At 43.3% G+C, this 20,989-nt stretch overlaps 1 protein-coding gene across 1 annotated transcript in view; it reads right to left on the minus strand.

Moving 5' to 3' along the window:
- Positions 1-3,063: 3,063 nt before the first annotated feature.
- SLC1A1 (solute carrier family 1 member 1) overlaps positions 3,064-20,989 on the minus strand; it is a 74,302-nt gene continuing 56,376 nt past the window's right edge. Inside the window, exons 6-12 of the mRNA XM_082404404.1 lie at positions 20,336-20,434; positions 17,505-17,689; positions 16,069-16,176; positions 14,086-14,208; positions 13,504-13,698; positions 7,439-7,573; positions 3,064-5,307 (exon numbers count right to left, since the gene is read on the minus strand). Of these exons, the coding sequence (XP_082260530.1) occupies positions 5,061-5,307; positions 7,439-7,573; positions 13,504-13,698; positions 14,086-14,208; positions 16,069-16,176; positions 17,505-17,689; positions 20,336-20,434 (1,092 nt within the window). The 3' untranslated portion in view covers positions 3,064-5,060. The remainder of the gene's footprint in view (positions 5,308-7,438; positions 7,574-13,503; positions 13,699-14,085; positions 14,209-16,068; positions 16,177-17,504; positions 17,690-20,335; positions 20,435-20,989) is intronic.

Consider the following 20,989-nt stretch of genomic DNA (forward strand, 5'->3'; position numbering starts at 1 on the left):
CTGCATTGGCAGGCGGATTCTCAACCACTGCGCCACCAGGGAAGCCCTACAGTCTTTTAAAGACCATACTAACTAACTCTGGGAGACCTGGAATCGCAGGAGAGAAACGGAGTAAAGGTGTTTTTCCTTCTTCCTGCCCCCTCTTTTTCTCTCTTTTATTCCTTTATTTACTGCCTCAGTTTGCCAGGTGCTGTATCAAGTGCTTTCCAAGGGCATTAGTAGGTGGTGGTAAGGTTGAGGGCCCTGGAGTGAGAGCACCTGGATTTGAATCCTGGTTTTACCATTTACTGGCTGAGTGACTTGGGCAAATAACGTAACCTTTTTTTGTGCGTCAGTGTCCATCTTTGTGAGATGGAGTCAGTGGTACCACCTATTTCATAATGTTGTTGTCATAAGTAAATGAGTTAACGCATTTAAAGCCCTTCAAATCAGTGCCTGGCACAAAACAAGCACTCAGTAAGTGTTAGCTGTTGTTATTCTCATCTCATTCAATTATTGAGGAAAGCATTCCCCTCCCCCCATCCCCCCCCCCCTTTTTTTTTGCTGAGGACACTGAGGCTCAGAAAAGCTGAGTGTCCGAGCCAGTTTCCAAACCCTGCTCTGTCCTGCCTCCAAACCTCATGACCTTTCTGCTACTTTCTGCCACCCCTTGGTTGTCACCTGATTGTCCCTGAGGCTGGTGCATGCTGGATAATTCAACCTCAAGGGTTTGAAAAAAATGAATTCAGAGTCCTTCAGTAAAGTGACAGGGCAACTAAGGTCTCTTGACAGGAGTTGGGACAAGGTTAACCACTTCCTGTTTAGGCCAACAAGAGACGCTTTCTGCTCTCATTTCCTGTCATTGGAATATTATGTTTGTAAATAGCATTTTTAGGAAACCACCCCCCCTTCTCCCACCCCAAAATCAATATCCCTGTTCCTTTTCCTCCAGGAACTGGCACTTATTCAGAATGATATCTTGAACTGAGGTAAATATCACACCTATTTTAGTGGGACGACTTTCAGGAAAGACTGTGTGTAATAGGTGTCATTGCTGGAAGTTCTGGATTCATGGTGAGAACTCCTTGTCGTGAAAGGTCGTTTGTCCTTGCATGAGGGGAGTTCAACATGGCGAATGATGACATCCTTTGTTCATTGAGTCATATGGTCTCAGCCCTGACAATTAACTGAACTGATTCTGTAGCCTTGAGTGCAATCACTGTTGTTTTGGGTTTTTTTTAACATCTTTATTGGAGTGTAACTGCTTTACAATGGTGTGTTAGTTTCTGCTTTATAACAAAGTGAATCAGTTATACATATACATATGTTCCCATATCTCTTCCCTCTTGCATCTTCCTCCCTCCCACCCTCCCTATCCCACCCCTCTAGGTGGTCACAAAGCACCAAGCTCATCTCCCGGTACTATGTGGCTGCTTCACACTAGCTATCTATTTTACGTTTGGTAGTGTATATATGTCCATGCCACTCTCTCACTTTGTCCCAGCTTACCCTTCCCCCTCCCCATATCCTCAAGTCCATTCTCTAGCAGGTCTGTGTCTTTATTCCCGTCTTGCCCCTAGGTTCTCATGACCAATTTTTCTTTTTTTTTTTTTTTTTAGATTCCGTATATATGTGTTAGCATACTGTATTTGTTTTTCTCTTTCTGACTTACTTCACTCTGTATGACAGACTCTAGGTCCATCCACCTCACTACAAATAACTCAATTTCGTTTCTTTTTATGGCTGAGTAATATTCCATTGTATATATGTGCCACATCTTCTTTATCCATTCATGTGTCGATGGACACTTAGGTTGCTTCCATGTCCTGGCTATTGTAAATAGAGCTGCAATGAACATTTTGGTACATGACTCTTTTTGAATTATGGTTTTCTCAGGGTATACGCCCAGTAATGGGATTGCTGGGTCGTATGATAGTTCTATTTTTAGTTTTTTAAGGAACCTCCATACTGTTCTCCATAGTGGCTGTATCAATTTACATTCCCACCAACAGTGCAAGAGGGTTCCCTTTTCTCCACACCCTCTCCAGTATTTATTGTTTGTAGATTTTTTGATGATGGTCATTCTGACTGGTGTGAGAAAGAAAAACGGAGCTGGAGCAATCAGGCTCCCGGACTTCAGACTATACTACAAAGCTACAGTAATCAAGACAGTATGGTACTGGCACAAAAACAGAAATATAGATCAATGGAACAGAATAGAAAGCCCAGAGATAAACCCACGCACATATGGTCACCTTATCTTTGATAAAGGAGGCAAGAATATACAGTGGAGAAAAGACAGCCTCTTCAATAAGCGGTGCTGGGAAAACTGGACAGCTACATGTAATAAAATGAAATTAGAACACTCCCTAACACCATACACAAAAATAAACTCAATATGGATTAAAGACCTAAATGTAAGGCCAGACACTATCAAACTCTTAGAGGAAAACATAGGCAGAACATTCTATGACATAAATCACAACAAGATCCTTTTTGACCCACCTCCTAGAGAAATGGAAATAAAAACAAAAATAAACAAATGGGACCTAATGAAACTTAAAAGCTTTTGCACAGCAAAGGAAATCATAAACAAGACCAAAAGACAACCCTCAGAATGGGAGAAAATATTTGCAAATGAAGCAACTAACAAAGGATTAATCTCCAAAATTTACAAGCAGCTCATGCAGCTCAATATCAAAAAAACAAACAACCCAATCCAAAAATGGGCAGAAGACCTAAATAGACATTTCTCCAAAGAAGATATACAGATTGCCAACAGACACATGAAAGAATGCTCAACATCATTAATCATTAGAGAAATGCAAATCAAAACTACAGTGAGATATCAGTTTGTTTTTAGTAATACTACATGCTCAGTATTGTACTGTGCCCTGGGGGGTATGGGACGAGATATGCTAAGGAGTGTAAGATACAACCTGTGCCCTCCTGCAGTCTCTGGAATTACTAGGGCAATGAGATGTTTCACGTGTGACTATCATCAACTGAACAGGTCTCTCCCTTCCCACACCCATCAGAGTGCGTGAGATAAAAGAACACATTAGGGAAGGAAAAGGCAGGGAAGAAAGAATGATGGAAATGTTTATTGAGACTGAAATGGAACATTGTTCTCTTTTATGAGTTAACAGCACAGCGTGTTAAGAGGCTGGTTACAAACTCACTCCAAAATAAGGATGACCTGCAGTTCACGAATGGCTCTGCCAACTCCAGTGCCTCAAATCGGAGCAGCCTGCCAAGGGGGTAGAACCATTCAGCCCAAGATAAATTACTTATTCAACTGTATTTATATTTACTTCCTAAACAACAACACAATATTTGCATGTTAAAATTCACATTGAATCATGGGTCCATATTTTATGTGTACATGACCATTTGGTATCATCCTCTTGTAGATTTCAGGTGCAGGTGGTCAATATTGAGCATTTTGTTTTACTATTCCATGATCTTTGGCACAGTTTCTGGTTTCTTAAATATAAAATCACAGGCTTAAATTGGCTACGCAATACTGCAGAAACAGGACTATTTTGGATCTCGGTGTAAACACAAGTATATGTTAAGCATTATTTACAAGATGAGAGCCAAGCACAGACTTCAATACGCTGTCTTCACAAATGAGCAGAAGAATGACAGGCAATGGATTTTAATGAGCAGGGGCCAAGATTACTAGACTACTAGTTAGTTAGAACAAACTTCCCTGGAGGAGGAGACAAGTTTCATACAATGGAAGAATTTCCCTGAACCACTGATACCAATGTCTCATGTTGTGGGATTTACTCTGTAAGCATCTAGGGTAGGGACAGTGCTTTTCTGGCCAATGTGGCTTGTTCAGTCCATCAAACCCATATTAAAATACAACTTAGCTGGTAGCTTGCCATTGTTGTTTGGGCCTGGTGGGTAGGAAAGGGCAAAGTACTGTCGTTTTAAGTAGGTATAATTGACTTTGTTAGAATTATAGTTGGATAATACAATTATTATACTAAACATATCCAGTTGGATAAAAAACACATCCAGTCTTATATGAGTGACAACTTTGTATATAGTCTTATATAGAGCTGATATGGATTCCCTCCCAGCAGTAGAATCTGGAAGTTGTAAATGAGTGGGCTGTGCCACCTCAGAGTATCACCAGAATAACATCTCTGCTTTGGGGCTGATACACAGACGTGAAACGATCAAACAACATGATTTCTCATTCTTGTGCTTATGAGAGAGGGGTTCTGATTAAGCCCCAAAGCAGATCTGGATTGAAATCGTAGTTATTCAAGTACAAGGAGAGCTCTGTATTTCACATTGACAGTTCAATTGTGATCTCTGTCTGGCAAACTATATGAAAATAATAAATATATACATATTTATATATATATATCTATCTATATATATATCTAGCTCTATACTGAACACTGGGTTAATAGTTACCAGCGTCCCAATACAGTACATTGAAAAAAAGAACCCTTCTCTCTTCTCCCCAGACCTCACATACATCTTAAAACTATTACTGCAGAACCGTGCTGGTTTGTTTTCTTTCAGAGTAGTTTCTTTGAAATTGGCTGGAGATGAGTTCAAAATGGACAATTTGGCACATTAACTTGCGGAGGGGGTGGTGTTTAGATGCATTATAATCTATAAAAATGTGAGAGGTCAAAGGAAATCCATGGCAATAGAAAGCCTGAGTAATGACAATATTTTTTTAAAAAACCCAAAACACTGGTCTGTGCATGAGAAAGCAGTTTCTCTTTCACATCTATTGATATTACCTAATTAAAACAGTTACTACTTTAAATACTTCCTAACTCTGTCTCCCATAGAATTTAAAAATTCCAGATAATACAGCTTTCCTTTCAATCAATTTTCTCTCATCTTACCCCACCCCCAAATCCCAGAACCCAGAGAGCAAAAGCTGTGAATCCAAATATAGAAAATAATCCAGAGGTCTGTATATCAAATCAAATGTACAGTTGGCTGTTAGTGTTTTTCTTTTCCTTATTTAATGTTTGAATTTGCTAAGAGATGACTCTCCTGGAGAGGTCCTTCACCACTCCCAGTTTTCCAAAGCCAGGGCCCTAGAACTGTGAGGTCTGGGTGAATGAGATGGTGTCGGACTTGTCGACAGCAAAGCCTCCGTTGACATAGGACTTCTTGGCGTCCAAGTCTTCATTGTCGAGTGTCGTGGATTCCAAGGCAAAGGGGTTCACGATGTTGACCTCAGATGAAACATCCATCTGCTCCAGCTCTTTCTTAGAGAGCTTCTCCACGATGCCGGTCCCGAATGCATCGCCGAGGACATTCACCATGGTCCTGAACCGATCCCTGGGGAGGGCAGAGGGAGAGTCAGACAGAAGGCCCAGATTTCATTTTCCTTCAAGTTGGAGATGGGAAAGGACCCAAGGAATTCAGTTACAAATTAAGCAAAGCACAAAGTACTGTCCCCAGGGCTGGCTGACCAGAGGCTCTCCTCTTCAAAGGCCTGGGCCAGAGGTGGTTTGTAAAGGCACAGAATGAGCATACAGGCTGCCCTGGGTCCCCGTCAGTCACAGTGAATCTGCTGAATTCAGCACTGAGCTCCCTAAATTCCCTCTTCTCCCAAAGAAATGTGAACACCATCTTCACAGATATTTTGGGGGAGCTGAGGGAGGGTCAGGATTCATTAGTCTTTCACCCAACCTCTTTCTTATGGGCGTTCCTGAGCCTTCTTTTGGCTAAGATGAGAGAACTTGGATGTTTTAGGGGTGGTGTGTGTGTCCCCGGTGTGCTCCTTTCCTTCCCACACAAGGACACTCTATGAGCAAGCCAACAGGGACACCACTGAGCACAGGGTCAGAAACCCCAGCCAGCCTGGGAATAGCTTACTCCTTGTGGCACTCTCAGCCAGTGTTAACCCCCAGACAGCCCAGAGGAGAGGCTAGTGGCAGGAAGCCGAGTAGGTGGAGGAGGCATCCTGGATGCTGGAGCACTGTTGCTAGGAAATGTGTACATGAATACCATGAAAGCTACACCTGCAGGACAGAAAAGGCTTACGCACGTGCTTACACACGTCCATTCTGGGTGCCCTCCTGCTATTTAGAACATGGATTGAACTAGACCCTGGTGTGGACCAGCTAGTGTCTTCTTGTCCGTGGATCAGGTCAGGCCTTTGACTTCTCTGGATGTCTTGGAAGTGAAGGTCACTGGTGTTTCAGGAAGAACCAGGGAAAGGAGAGAAGTGCAAATCCACCATCACCACTAGAAAGAAAAATTGAAGCACTTGCCTCAATGGTAGGGTATCTTGGCAAGAAAGGTGCCACCTCAGTTGGGCCTTGAAGAACCAGCTGGCTGCTGAGGGGGCCCCATAGCAGCTTCCCAAGTGCAGAAGCTTCTGCCTTCTGGGATGTGACAGTATCTTCAAAGCCACATGGAATGTTTCTGCTTTCCTTTCTACTATTTCAGCTGCTACTTGCAAACTACATAGCACTGTACTTCCCAGTAAAGCTGGCTGGTTCTAAGTGAAGGCTCAATATGGAGCAAACTCTCCCCTGATGGCCAGGGGACAGAGCCACACCCAGATGCTGGAAGACCACTGCACAGAGTGGGTATCAAGGTTAAAGCCGGGAACCAGGCTCATTCTGACTTTAACCCTGGGGGTCACAAAAGGCATGTTCTTACCCAGATGTTCTGCTGTGTTCCTTAGGTAGCTGTGTGCATGTGTGTGTGTCTGTTGTTTTGTGAGAGAAAGAGAGAATGAATTGTTGGTTCAGGCCTGAATGGTCCAACTCATTCTAATCATAACAATTAAACTTGCTGTTAATTGAGCACATACTGCTGACCAGACACTGTTCTGGACACTCCTCTCATTTTAGCTCACTCAGTCCTTATACCAACCCCATGAACTAGACAAAATCTTTCCCATCTCATAGATAATGCAGCTGGCCCCCAGAGAGGTTAAGGAACTTGCTCAAGGTCAAAGAGCCAGTAAGACACTGAACCAGGATTCAAATCCAAATTAGTCTTATCCCAAAGCCTTTGCTTGTGCTACTGCCCTGATGGTGCTGACGATCTTGGGAAGGTGGGCTGACGTTGAACCAGGTGGTTCTGAACCTATGATGCTGACTCAGGGCTGGGATAGGCTAGGGTGGCCTATTGGGTTTGGAATGTCTGGGGCCTTGCCCAGCTTCGTCACCTTATTATTTTATGTTTATCTCATCCCACACCCAGCTCCTAACCTTGAGCATTACCAGGTATAATGAGTTAATGGAGAGCACTAGCTTTATAAAATCACTGCTTGAAGTTATGAGGAGTTAATTTTTAAGCATGTTATCAGATGGCCTGGTCAGAGGGAAATTAAAGCAGCAACAGATGGCTCATTAGGCAATCTGAGGAGAGAATGATGACAGACTGCAGATTATGCATGGCTGGGAAGCCTGCCTTCCCATCCGGCAGAGGTAATGCGTTTATTCCAACTCACAGGAGCCAGTCGACAGCGATGATGAGGGTGACATCCTCAGTGGGCAGGCCCACGGCACTCAGCACGATCACCATGGTCACCAGGCCGGCCTGGGGCACACCGGCAGCTCCAATGCTGGCGGCTGTGGCCGTGACACTGTAGACAAAACACACCAACACAAAAGGAGTCAGACACCCATTTCTCCCTTCAAGGGCCCTGGTCCAAAACAGTTAGTCCTGTTGGCTGTTACTGCTGTGTCCCTAGACTGGCCAGTCAGAATCTGTTCTCTGCTGAGCACAAGCTCTGCCTCATTAGAGAGCTGTGGAAGACTGAGGAGAGCATGATCTTTTTCCAGGGGGGAGATATGGCAAGTCATTCTAACGTGAGGAAGTGGAGAGGAACTGCGTGAGTGGCACACAGAAATGAGCTAGAGAGACACTTAAGAGGAAGGCAAGAGTTTACCAACCGAGGTGCTAATGGAGGGCTTTATCCACCCATCCTAAACAAGTGCCAAGTACCTCTCCATCTGCTTTCTTCCTCCCTTCCTCCATCTACTCACCCAGGCAATCATTTATTGAGCATCTAATGTGTGCCAGGAATTTACACTGCCTTGAAGGATGGTGAAGGAGTGGGGATGGGGGTGGATGGGCAAGGGTATTCCAGGTGAAGGCAAAAGAATGAGGCACTGGCCAAACAGGTTTCATGCACTTTCTTTTACATCACAAGTCTCTTGACCTCTCTGGGAGCTGCCCTTTAGGGCACTGAGTTGAGAAATAGCTGTAACTCCTGTCCAAGGTACAAGTGTTTATTCCCGACTGCTCCTTTTTGCCAGTGGATGCACTTTGTGCAAAAGGAAGAAAGATCTGGAATCCAGGAGAGGCAGCCAAATTACCTTGTATTTAAAAAGATCCCTCTTGGGCAGATCAAATGTGGCACTAGGGATTTTTCTCTTTGGAATGTGCAGTTTTTCATCAGCAACATCTTCCTGATTTAAATCTGGTCATTTTGGAGAAAACAAGGGCTTGCCCTGCCCTGAAAAGTCCCTGGATTTGAATGAGCTTGAGGGGACCCCTATATTTTCTGGATACACGTTTTCATCCTTGGGCCAAGGATGCCATTGGATTTAAAGCTGAAGATGGAGACACTGTCAACTTAAACTAGAAGAATCCCTGATTCTATCCACAAATCCATACTCCGTGGGCTAAAAAAGCCTCAGAGTTCTCACCAAGTTGATTCTACTGTTCATTCATCTGCTTAGTGATGTGTCACAGATGGTCTCTAAGGGCACGGTCAAACACAGGCCAGAGTTCTTTGACAAGTGTGGTTTCCTTCAGTGGCTGTGACCACCAACTTACAGTAAATTAGAGATTTCTGGGGCTGTCCCAATTCCTCTAAAAGTTCCAGGCTTGCATAACCCTTTAGATCTGTTCTGACTTAAGTAGTCTTTGGAAAACCTAAGTTTATGTCAGTGGTGGTTGAAAACATTTAAAGTGAATGCATCAGTGGGTTTTCTTTGTCAGAAGTGATTTGTGTCCATACCCACTGATCCCTCTTGGAAGACCCAACACATCACGGTTAACCACGTCCCTATAGCTTGAGGCTGGGCTTGAAACTCAAAATCCATTTAGTCAAAGAAAACTCTGCCCTTGAGCCTTGACCTTGCTGATTAAACTTCAGCCATTTGCCTGGCTTAGGTCTGAAACTTGGAACTATAAATCTTCAGATGGGGGTAAAAATATAAAAAACCTACTTCTTCTTCTTGAACATACCCCACTTTGACTTTAGAGGGTTTCACAGAAGAAAACACAATAATCATTGGTAGAAAGTTCTTTCCTAGCACTGAGATCTAGTTTTAGGTCAGGCCATTTAAAACTCAGCTCTCCATACAGGTTGGGGACTGAGTCGTGAACTAGAATGAGCACAGGTTTTAGAGGCAGACAGATCCAGCTCTGCCGTTTTACTAACGGTGTGTCCTTAGGCAAGTGACTTCTCTAAGTCTCAATTTCTTGCCTGTAAGATGGGGAGAATATGTCTACTTTGCAGGGCTGCTGTTAGGATTAGATGAGGTAATATATGTAAGGCATCAAGTATAGCACCTGGATGTAGTAGATGCTTAAAACTGATGCCATTTTGCTACGTCAGCAGCTGTTACAACTACTACTGCTGCTAGTATTACTATTAAAATTATCATAGGGCTTCCCTATGTGGTTGAGAATCTGCCTGCCAATGCAGGGGACACGGGTTCGAGCCCTGGTCTGGGAGGATCCCACATGCCACAGAGCAACTGGGCCCGTGCGCCACAACTACTGAGCCTGCGCGTCTGGAGCCTGTGCTCCGCAACAAAAGAGGCCGCAATGGTGAGAGGCCCGTGCACCGCGATGAAGAGTGGCCCCCGCTCGCCACAACTGGAGAAAGCCCTCGCACAGAAACGAAGACCCAACACAGCCAAAAGTAAATAAATAAACAAATTTATTAAAAAAAAAAAAAAAATAAAAACAACTACTATTACTACTGCTGCTACTTTTTTCCTCTAAGCTCTTTCTAGGCCCCAAATCCCATAATTATCTTTTGTTATAAGAAACTCTATCCCATTTTCAATCAGTTGTAACCTTTGGTAAGTGAATATTTTGACAAAACCACAAAAGGGAATGTTTTAGGTGGATGGCTTCTTTGATGTCCAGTCCAAAACGGCCATAGAGAGAGATAAACTATGGATCCAGAAATCTCTGTAACCATCAACCACATGAGCCACAACTGTAACTTGTAAAATTAAAAAAAAAAATAACACTTATTATTTCATTCTCTCCCAGGTAGAGCCAGAGGATTTTTTAAGTCACTGATTACTCTGGGCCTCACAGTTGTTGTTCTTTGCTCTGGGCCAGTAGTTATCAGCAAGTCTGATTTAAGAATACACCAGAGGGGCTTCCTTGGTGGCACAGTGGTTAAGAATCCGCCTGCCAATGCAGGGGACACGGGTTTGAGCCCTGGTCCAGGAAGATCCCACATGCCACGGAGCAACTAAGCCTGTGTGCCACAACTACTGAGCCTGCGTTCTACAGCCCATGCTCTGAAACAAGAGAAGCCACTGCAATGAGAATCCTGTGCACCACAACGAAGAGTAGCCCCTGCTCGCCGCAACTAGAGAAAGCCTGCGTGCGGCAACGAAGACCCAACGCAGCCTAAATAAATAAATAAATAAATAAAATTAATTAAAAAAAAAAAAAGAATACACCAGAGCAGGGAGAGAGGTTTTTCATGTGAATTGATTATTTAGTATCTAGGCCCAATGTTTATTTCTCTACCAGTGAGGTTAAAAAAAAAAAAAGGTTAGAAAGATCTAGGAAACTTATAAGCAGAGGAAGGGAATGCATCCCCCAAATGACAAATACCCAAAAGAACTGGCACCTCATACAACACTCCTTGGAAATGAGTTCAGCACAGACTGGGTTCCACAGGCTGTGGTGAGGGAGGTGGGAAAAGGCACTTGGAGAAGTAAAAGTAACAACTGCTGGAACCACGGTGGTTGTGGAACTTTCTCAGGCATGATTCAGGGTTTCACTTTTAACATACTCGCTGCTACTCAAATTACAGAATTTTACCCATGCTCCTTGGGGTCTAGCTTCCTTAGCCACTAATACATTTTACAGATCAGGAGGCACTGGTATAGCTTCCCAGCTGATGTGCCAAATGGTCTAGTTTGTACTTGTCTTCAGTTAATTTCAAGCAAACTGCCGTACATACTTTATGATTTAGGGTTGGGAAGATTTAAAAATTTACTGCATTAGAACACTGTAAGAACTTACTTTATGCCTGGGATTTATGCCTATGTCAAGTGCTGAGGATTCAAGAGTGAATTAGCTCTGAAAGGTTCGGATTCAACTGTCTGTAGGCCTAGGGACCCGGTTTAGTCTTAAACTTCTACTCTAAACTGAAGTCTCAGGATTAACTCTAATCCCAACCCATCACTTCAAAGCAGCACTGTCCAGTAGAGTTTTCCGCTATGATGGCACCTATTTCTACAGTGATAGGACCTTCGCTGTCTGCTCTGTCCAATTTGTGTGTGTGGCTAATGGCTACGATATTGAACAGTGCTGTTCCAGAGAAACATCTCTGGCAAAACTCACTAATGAGGACTTCCCTGGTGGCACAGTGGTTAAGAATCCACCTGCCAATGCAGGGGACACGGGTTTGAGCCCTGGTCCGGGAAGATCCCACATGCCGTGGAGCAACTAAGCCCGTGTGCCACAACTACTGAGCCCGTGCACCACAACTACTGAAGCCCACGCACCTAGAGCCCGTGCTCTGCAGCAAGAGAAGCCACCGCAATGAGAAGCCCACGCACCACAACGAACAGTAGCCTCCACTCACTGCAACTAGAGAAAGCCCGCGTGCAGCAACAAAGACCCAACACAGCCAAAAATCAATCAATCAATCAATTAAAAAAAAATTCGCTAATGACATTTTCACCATCCACTTGAGCAGACAATTTCAGTCTTCATTTGACTACAATTCTCTGCAAGATTTTACTCTGTTGACCATTTCATCCTTGAAAATCTCTCTTCTCTGGGTTTCCATGACACCATGGTTTCATGGCTCTCTTACCACCTTTCTATTCCTCCTCATTTTCCTGTTGGGTTTTCCCCTTTCTGCCTGCCTCTAATATTAGGCTTTTCTAGGGCTCAGTCCTTCATCTTTTTCTCTTCTCTACAAACTCTCCCTACGTAATGTCATCCATTCCCAACGTTTACTGAGTGCTCAGGATGTAGACACCGTTCTAAGCATTTTATATGCATTATCTGACTTAATTATCACTATTTGCATAAAATGTAGGTACTATTATTATCTTCATTTTACAGGTGAGAAACAGAAGCTTAGAGAATTCGAGTAACTTGGTCAGGGTCACAGCCAACCATGGTCAAACATACATAACTGACTCACGACCCACATGCTTGATGAGCACCATCAAGCTGATGACTCTGACTTCTGTATCTGCAGTTGTGACATTTCTCACTGCATATTTCCACCTGCATGTCTTAAAGGCATTTCAAATTCAATGTGTCAAAAAGTGTAATCTTTTTACCTTCCCACCTATACTTGCTTCTCTTATACTATTCCCTGTTCTGGTAAGCACCATCCACCGATCCAGAACCATCCACCAATCCTGGGGGTCATCCTAGCCTTCCTCTGTCCCTCACTCTGAATCCAGTAAATGCCTCTTGAATTCATTAGCTCTTCTCCATCCTCCGTGTCAGTACCTTAATGTAGGCCTTTTCATACCTTACTTGCAATAGTTTTCTAACTGGTCTTCTAGCTTATGGTTCCTGCCCCCATTGGGGCCATCCACCATATTACCAGTTACCTCTCTAAAATGCAAATCTGTCCATAATATGAAAGACTGTCTAAGACCCTTACCTGAGCTCCTCACACAAAGCCCTCCATGATATGATCCCTGCCTTCACATTGTACTCTTTATGCCAACCATACCAAATAATCTGTACTCTGTAACTAGGCCATAGTTACATCAAGACCCCTGTTAATGCTATTCCTTTTTCCAAAATGCTTTTAGCTTCCTTCCTTCTACTACTAAATTCTTATTCCTCTTCTAAGACTTAGCTAAACGTTCCCTTCTTCCAGGAAGCCTTTCCTCGCCTTCCCAGGTAGAGCCAACTCTTTCTTCTTCAGTTCCCTTTGTGCCCCCTCAACTCAAACCTCTATTATAGCCTTTACCATACCACTCAGCACTTATTTAGATATCTTCATACCTTACCTTTCTACCAGGAACCCCATGAAAGCAGGAACTGGTCCTTATTCCACCTTGAGTCCTTGGTACCTACTCTGTGCCTAGCACCTAGTGGGTGCACTGGACTGAGAACACAGGGATGCCTTTGGCTATCCAGACCTGAAGCAGTTTTATGTACCACGATCCCACTACTTGTAATATAGTTGTGCTTAATCTTGGGAAGGGACTTTGTAGACCAAGAAAATCAACCTATCACTGGACCATCCTTGATCTCCCTTCACAGATGATTTTCACTTGAGGCAATTCCAGTAACAGAGATGAAAATGAGTGTGACTTCATGCCCCACCTGATAGTGACAATCTGCCCAATGCTCAAGTCTAAGTCATTCAACTGTGCAATAAACACAGCTGCCACTGCTTCATAGAGTGCAGTCCCATCCATGTTGATTGTAGCACCAACGGGTAACACAAATCTAGTGATCCTCTTGTCCACCCGGTTCTTCTCTTCAGCACAGCGGAAAGTGACAGGCAGTGTTGCTGAACTGTGTGATAAAAGAGAAAGGAACTGATGGTCTAGGAATGCTGGTCCTTGATCCCTGCCTGAAGAGACACCTCTGTTCCAAAAACTAAACCGAGATCTCAAAGCATGATGGCACTTTTGGCAGGTCCAGGAATCAGAAGGCGCTGTGCTTGCCACTGCCCCCAGCTACACTATAACCCCTTCCGGGCTGCAGGCTCTGCCAAGAGGGCAGGAAATATCCAAGAGGTAAGGGAATATGTTTAAGGACATGGGCAGAGCTATGGAGGTCATTTCTCAAATTAAAGGCAGCTACAAAACCCACCAGCTGCAGCCAGTGCTTCATCAGGTGAGGTGAGAGTTGCTAAGGCTTGGCTCACAGACTTCTTTTAGACACCCCTCTTCTATTTACCTGGAGGAGATCATGACAGCTGTCAGAAGAGCCTGGGCCATTCCCAAGGCGAATCGGAAAGGGTTCTTTCGTACAACTATAAAATATATCAGTGGGAGAATTACAATGGAGTGGATTGCAAGCCTGTAAACAGGAGAGAGAAACAGGTTCATAGATGATATCATCTCTTCATACTACTTCTTTTTTTCAAACAGCATTTTTACTCATATTATCATTCAACTTTCATAATGACCCAATGAGAATATGAAAAAGAGGACAGGAATATATGTCTCCAGTGCACATATGAGGAAGAAGAGACTCAGCAAATCAAATATCTTGTCAAAGTTAATGGCTAAGCCAGTAGCTGAGCCCATGTTTTGGAGCTCACAGAACAAGTTGTGTCATGCTGCTGAGCCCTATACCTGCGCTTCCTGCTATACGTCCTAACGTGCTTTCACTTCCTTCTGCTATTGAATTCTTATTCCTCCTCTAAGACTCAGCAAAACTTGCCCCTCCTCCGGGAAGCCTTCCTTCACCTTCCCAGGTCAAGCTGACCTTTCCCTCCTTGGTGACTCTGTGGCCAACAGTATTCTAGCCCTTATCACAGCACTCAGCCTGGACCATGCCACTGTCTGGTTGGACGGCACCCACCACCTAAGAGGAGAATCAGGGTGCAATAAGGAGGAAGTAATTCCTGCTGTTCCACAGTCATACTTCAGGACTGACCCTCTTTTCTTTGTCATTCCTACCTTCCAAACTATTCCTTGCCAGGGGGCTTAAGAAATGAGACTGATTTAGCAGATGCCATGTAAGTGGCAACTTAGACTTTACAGATCAGTTATGTGAAGCTGAAATAATAAGAAATGGTCATGGAAAATACAGATCCTGGAGGTCAGGAAAGAGGATCTTATAGACAGAGAGCCTGTGGCTTAGAACTATGAGAAACTGACTTTTAGTTTTCTGTTAGAAACCTAGATAGGTCGATAGAGCAGAAACCAGCAGAACCCCATTATGAAATAGCTCAGCATAATAAACCTCAGCCACACCATGACCTGGACACAGCCCCTGGCCTCCAGTAAGGTGGATGGTCCCACCTCCATTACTACTGGGGCCCTGGGATTTGATTCTGGCTTTCTTCTCCATTGACCAGCAGGGCTATGCTTTTGGTACACACAGATTAAGAACCAGATGCTATGCGGTGGAAACTCCCCAGTGCATCTGAGTTCCAATAGGTGAGCTGATTGCTCCAGTTGGGTGTTTGGGGGCAAGGACCTATGGGAGTCAAGTTGATGATGTTTAGTCATTCCCTTGGTCCATATTCCTTAGCACATGTGACGTATCCTGCCCCCGGCTAGATATCTGGGCACACCATTCATAACCTACCCCACCACATCTCCCCTCAAGAACCAATAAGTGGGCTACAATAAATATGCACACGACCTGTCTCCTACTGCCCTCCTGCTTTGCACAATTCTTACCAATCTGAAGATTCTCCTAGCACCCTCTCCAATGGTGCAGGCTGTGACAGTGCTTACCAGCCCCACCAACAGGAGTGGAACCAACCAGCCATCCCACTCCTACTTGCTCCAGTCTGACTTAATTTAGGCCCTGCTTAATTTCTTTCAGACTCGGGGTACGTGGGGCCTGTTCTTACTGGTTTGGCTGGTTTACATCCTTGAAGAAGTTAAGGCCAGGAGCGGGCCAAGAGAGGCCACCAGTGGGTTTTTCTCTTGTTTTAAGAAATGATTTTAACACAGCTAATAAAGGCAGTGACAAAGCATGGTCCAGGCTGTTCTGCCAAGATCTGGAAATTAGCACAGTGTGATCCACCTCCAGTTCAGCCGTTAAAGGGCAGCCCTCCTCCCCGCTGCTCTCTTATCTCTGAACCCCATCTTTCCCTGCACGTGGGAGAGAAGCCAATTTTAACCAACTGAAACCCAGGCTCTCAGCAGCAATCCATTGGCTCAAATGAGGTTTCTGTTTCTTCCCTTGAGTCTGACATACCCACTCAGGACGGTGGCCATGTAAAGGCCCAGCTTGCGGAATATTTCCCAGTCTTCAACTTCTATGATCTTCCCGGCAATCAGGAACAAAATACCAACCGGCATGTAGCTAGAAAGTAAACATAAGAAAGACCCACTTCTGTCATCAAGTATTTTCTCAGGGTGGGAATGCTGGGGAAGAAACAAGCCAGGGCATGCACCTGGGCTTGGCATGTGCCCTCAGCTGGGAGTACACAATGAAGCTAAGGTCTCACTTTCAGCCCTGCTGGACCACACTGGCACCAGGTTTCAGCACCCCTGTGCACCTTAACTTCTACCCACCTAAGCTACTGTAAGGGGTACACTTGGTTAGAAGGTGTGGTTAAACTGGTACATACCCCATGCCTTGCTTCTGGTACATAAACACCCTGCTGATGTGTATAAAATTGATGCCTAATAAGAACCTGCAGTATAAAAAAACAAACAAAACAACTAATACTAAACTTTCATTGGGTTATTTTGTATGGAAATATGTATGGAAATATGTTAATATAAATGTTTCAGACATTAAAAAAAAATAATAAAAAAAATAAAAATATAAAACAAAAAAACAAAAAAACAAAAAAAAAAACACCCTGCCTACTGTCACATCTGCAGATCTCTCCTTAGCTTGACCCTCCAAATATGGCCACTAGGCTCTTTCTGGACATGGTTGTCTTGTTTCCCAGGTAGTGGTATCAGCAACAGAGCAGTAGAATTAGTCGTGCAAGTGGTCATAATAGTTCTGTTTGTGGAGCTGTCATTACGTGCTTTGCGTTGGGTTAAGAATTTTACATGCATCGTTTCACTTAATGTACTTCTCCCAGCTCTAGGGGTAGACGTTATTATCCTTTTTTACATATGATGAAGCTGAGGTTCAGCAGGATTAAGTGACTGAAATGTCACTGTCAATGTCTATACTTTGAACCAACTTGCTATGAGATAAGCGGGGCAGAGGTCTCCTAGGAAAGGTGGACTTTTTGGCATCTCTAGGGACAGGGCAGATACTCAGGTGGTGCCACTGCTATGCTCACCAATGGCACCTTTTATTTGGATGCGTTAGGGCCCATGTCGTACCAACTGTAAATATTCTGAATATCCCTTCTGCCTGGGGCCTGGTTAAGGAAAGCACTTTGTGTTCTGATGTGCAGGAAACTCTTTCAAATCACTCCTTTAAGAGTTATTTCTTACATAAATGCTGCTTGGTTGCAAGATGATCAAGGGCTTTGGTAGAAAAGACAATGGCTGATATCTAGGCTTTTGTTAGTGACCTAAGTACTAAGTAATACATGGAATTATTTAATACTCCAGTGTCTGGATACCCTCTCTAAGGTGAGGTCAACTGAGAAACATAAATCTCTTCATGCTAGTTTTGAAGGGTCAGGGGAAGCAAGATGGCATTAACCGGCGTGTGCTCACCACATAATGATTTGAACGATTTTCATGGTTGCATCACTCAGAGCATTGAAGAAATCCACCAGAATCTGTCCCCTTTCTCCCATTTTTCCAATGACAATTCCAAAGACGAGGCAAAAGACAATCAAGCCCAGGACATTTATGCCGTCTGAATACATGCCTATGACTTTGTATTCCTTTGTTTTGTTCTGTGGATCAAAACCAAGAAAATACATCGATGCATGATTACAATCTTGTTAGAATGCATAGGCCCTGAAACAGAAAGATATGATAGCCAAACAAACAAGTGGATCTAGCAAGAACTTTGGCTCTACAACTTTGGGAAACATAATTAAAAACACAAACACCTACGCATGGGTCAAATTTTACTGCCCCCCACCCTCTGCCACTGAAGTTTAAAGTGTGTCTTTTTTCCTTTCTTTCAACAAATCCATATTTGAATATTTCTTTTGAAGATTTCTTATTCTGGGGTGTTTTAAATTTTTAATGAGAACTTTAGAATCAAGGCACTTTTCAGGGTTATTTTAACTACTAGTTACATTTGGAGTCTGCATAAAAAAGATACAGATTAATAATGCAGGAAGCTCAAAATATTTACCAGTGTGGACATTTTTAGGACACTTTACCATCTGTTTTATCCTGATAATGAACACAGGAATATTCTTTTCTGCCTCTAATCCTGGATGACCAATAGGATTTTAGAGATATAAAAATTAACCAGACATAGACTACTATGAACCATGTCTTTGTTTTATGCTGGGTAAGAAGAGCATGAGATATACCGAGAGATAACTCTATCTGCGTTGTGCAGCATGAGATTTACTGAGAGATTTCACAGGGAGATAACGTATTCTGAGTGGTGCAAACCAGGTTTACAAAGAATTATGTGGACGAGCCACTGGGGTACCAATTATTTCTTACTTATGATCTGACATGATCAAACATATTTATTGAGCAGTTAGTGTGCTAACTGCATTGGCTACAGCATAAGGTCTTAAAATGCAGCTGGAGAGACAAGACTAACTGTGAGAAACATGAGCCAATGATAGCAAGATGGTGTGTAATTAGCTGCACAGCCAAGCTATGCGTTACAGGCATCATATGGAGACTGGGGACATGAATGAGGGCTGTGAGGTTAGGGAAAGATAGGCCTGAGCAGTAGGCAGCCAGGAGATGAAAGCACAGCCCAGAAAAATGTAAGGAAAGGCAAAAGTCATCATGCACCAGGTCCCTGTACCCTGCTTGAATAATTCCTACTCATCCTTTATGGACCCCAAACTAATTTAAACCTCCCTGCTGAATGCCCCAGAGTACCCTATTCTTCCCTGTTTTAATATTCATCACTCTTCACATGAGGGCATATGTCACATCTGTTTTTTCTCTACTGTAATCCCAATGCCCAGCAGGGCTTGGCTCATGGAGGGTGCTCAGAAAATCTTTATGGAACCATATCACAAAGCAGGAATAGGAACTAATTGAGGAGGTGGATCTGGATAGAATAGATTGGGCTCACCGAGAAATAAGCTGGGAAACCAGGGAGGAGCTAGGTCATGGAGGGCTTTCTGTAGGAAGAAAGAGGGAGCTAACTGTGGCCTACTTAACCTGAACTCTTAAGTCTACTGAGTATTTCTTTTTTCCTTAAATCTTTCCTTTCTGTGTGAAGGCAGAGTACATTCAGGAGCAATCTACAGGACTACAAATATACTACTTTAGGCCCACACGATCTAATCTCCAATGCTGAAATCCCCAAAATTCTCAAAGCCTGTTGATTTCATTGATAAATTTATGGCAAACTCTTGGTGGCAAAACCTATCTCGAACTGAGATAAGGCTACATATAGCCTATTTTTCTTACTTGGTAGAACATTCATAAGTTAGTTGCAGAAATATTGATGTGCTTGATTCTAGAATGTTATTGTCAATTCCACTTAAGGATGTTGTATAACATATAGTACATATACCACCTGGACCTTCTAAAGTGAAAAGCTCTGGACTCAGTATCAAATACGGGCAAAGAGTTTTGGATAAGGAACTGTAGGCCTGCAGTTTAAGCAGTCTTGCAAATCTAACATAGTTCCCAGAGGTGCCCAACTCAACTCTGAGTGGCAGAGATACAGAAGTGAAAGGGCTCATTCTTTTCTCTGCGTGGTTCAGTTGCTTCTCATTATTCTCAGAAGTTACACTCTATAAAGTGGCTGCGAACACTGAATTAGTGAATATTGAATCAATGTTCCTAGGGGAAATATAGGATTAGGTTCCTGGGAATCAACAGTCACAACATTTTTGCCAAATAATCAGCATAAAACCTTGTTTTCTCTGTGTTTCAGTTCAAAGACACCTTATTTAATATATATTATTTAGTTGTTAACATTGAACTCACAGCCAACACACTTTAACTCATGCCTGAATGAAACTTATCTAACACATGTATTTTCTCATATGGCACATCAGCCAGCCTGCCTGCCTTTGGGAAACCTAACTAGACAGCACTGCAGCATGATGCTTGGGGGACATTTCAAACAGCGAAATCACCAAGACAAAGTACAAAAATGTGAAAAATGTGGCATAAACACACCGCACAAAGGACACTTATTTACCGTGTAAGAGCTGAACCAAGAAGGCTGAGCGTAGCCTTGTTCAGCCTCAGCAGGGAACATGTGCATTGGGCAACCTAAAATTTTCACCGCTCTTCGTGTGTCTGTGAATGTGAGTAGGTGAATTCACAAACATGGAATCTGCGAACGGTGAGGATCTACTTATTTCCATCTCCTGCTCACTCATGGCTCGGCCCCTGCCTACCAGGGAAGGGAGCAAACAACAGGATGGAAATGGTACCTTGGAAATAGCAGTTGTCATGACGGCTGTGACAGACGCCTCCGTCCTGTTTGTCCCTGGCTCATCGGGACGTTTCACTTCTTCACGTGTGGTTTTGTACTGCACATTGGCGGGGAAAAAAGGTCAAAGAAACAAAAAAAGAATTTTTTTTAAGCTTCTGAGGCTAAACCATAGGAGTATTACTTTGGCCAGACAAGTGTCACTGAAAGGTTCCACCTCCGAGGCCTCTGTTGGCTTCAGTTTTGGACGGTACCTCCCATGAGGCTTTGGAAGCAAAAATGGGATTGAGAAATCCAACCTCCTGACCTCCACAGCCACCATTCAATGGTGTCAAAATGCCCTCTCACTTCTGTAATAAGGGACCAATTAATGGAACAATAATGTGAAAGAAAGCATGGGTTTTATTTGTAGTTGCTTTACCAGACAGACTCTATAGGAATCCTATGAATCATTTTTGTTTCTGTTTATTTATTTATTCATTTATTATTTTTAATCTGGAAAAAAAAAACCTCATCACTTGGATAAATGTAGTTACCATGACTTTAACAAACATCAAGAACTATACGGTTGTTCCAAAGTCAATAGTCCCTTTAGGGCTATTACGTGAGTGAGATTTCCGTTGAATTTCTTCAGCCCTGTTTGATTCTGCTGGAC

The sequence above is a fragment of the Balaenoptera borealis genome, assembly GCF_965194805.1.
Source record: "Balaenoptera borealis genome assembly, chromosome: 8".
Classification (NCBI taxonomy): Eukaryota; Metazoa; Chordata; class Mammalia; order Artiodactyla; family Balaenopteridae; genus Balaenoptera; species Balaenoptera borealis.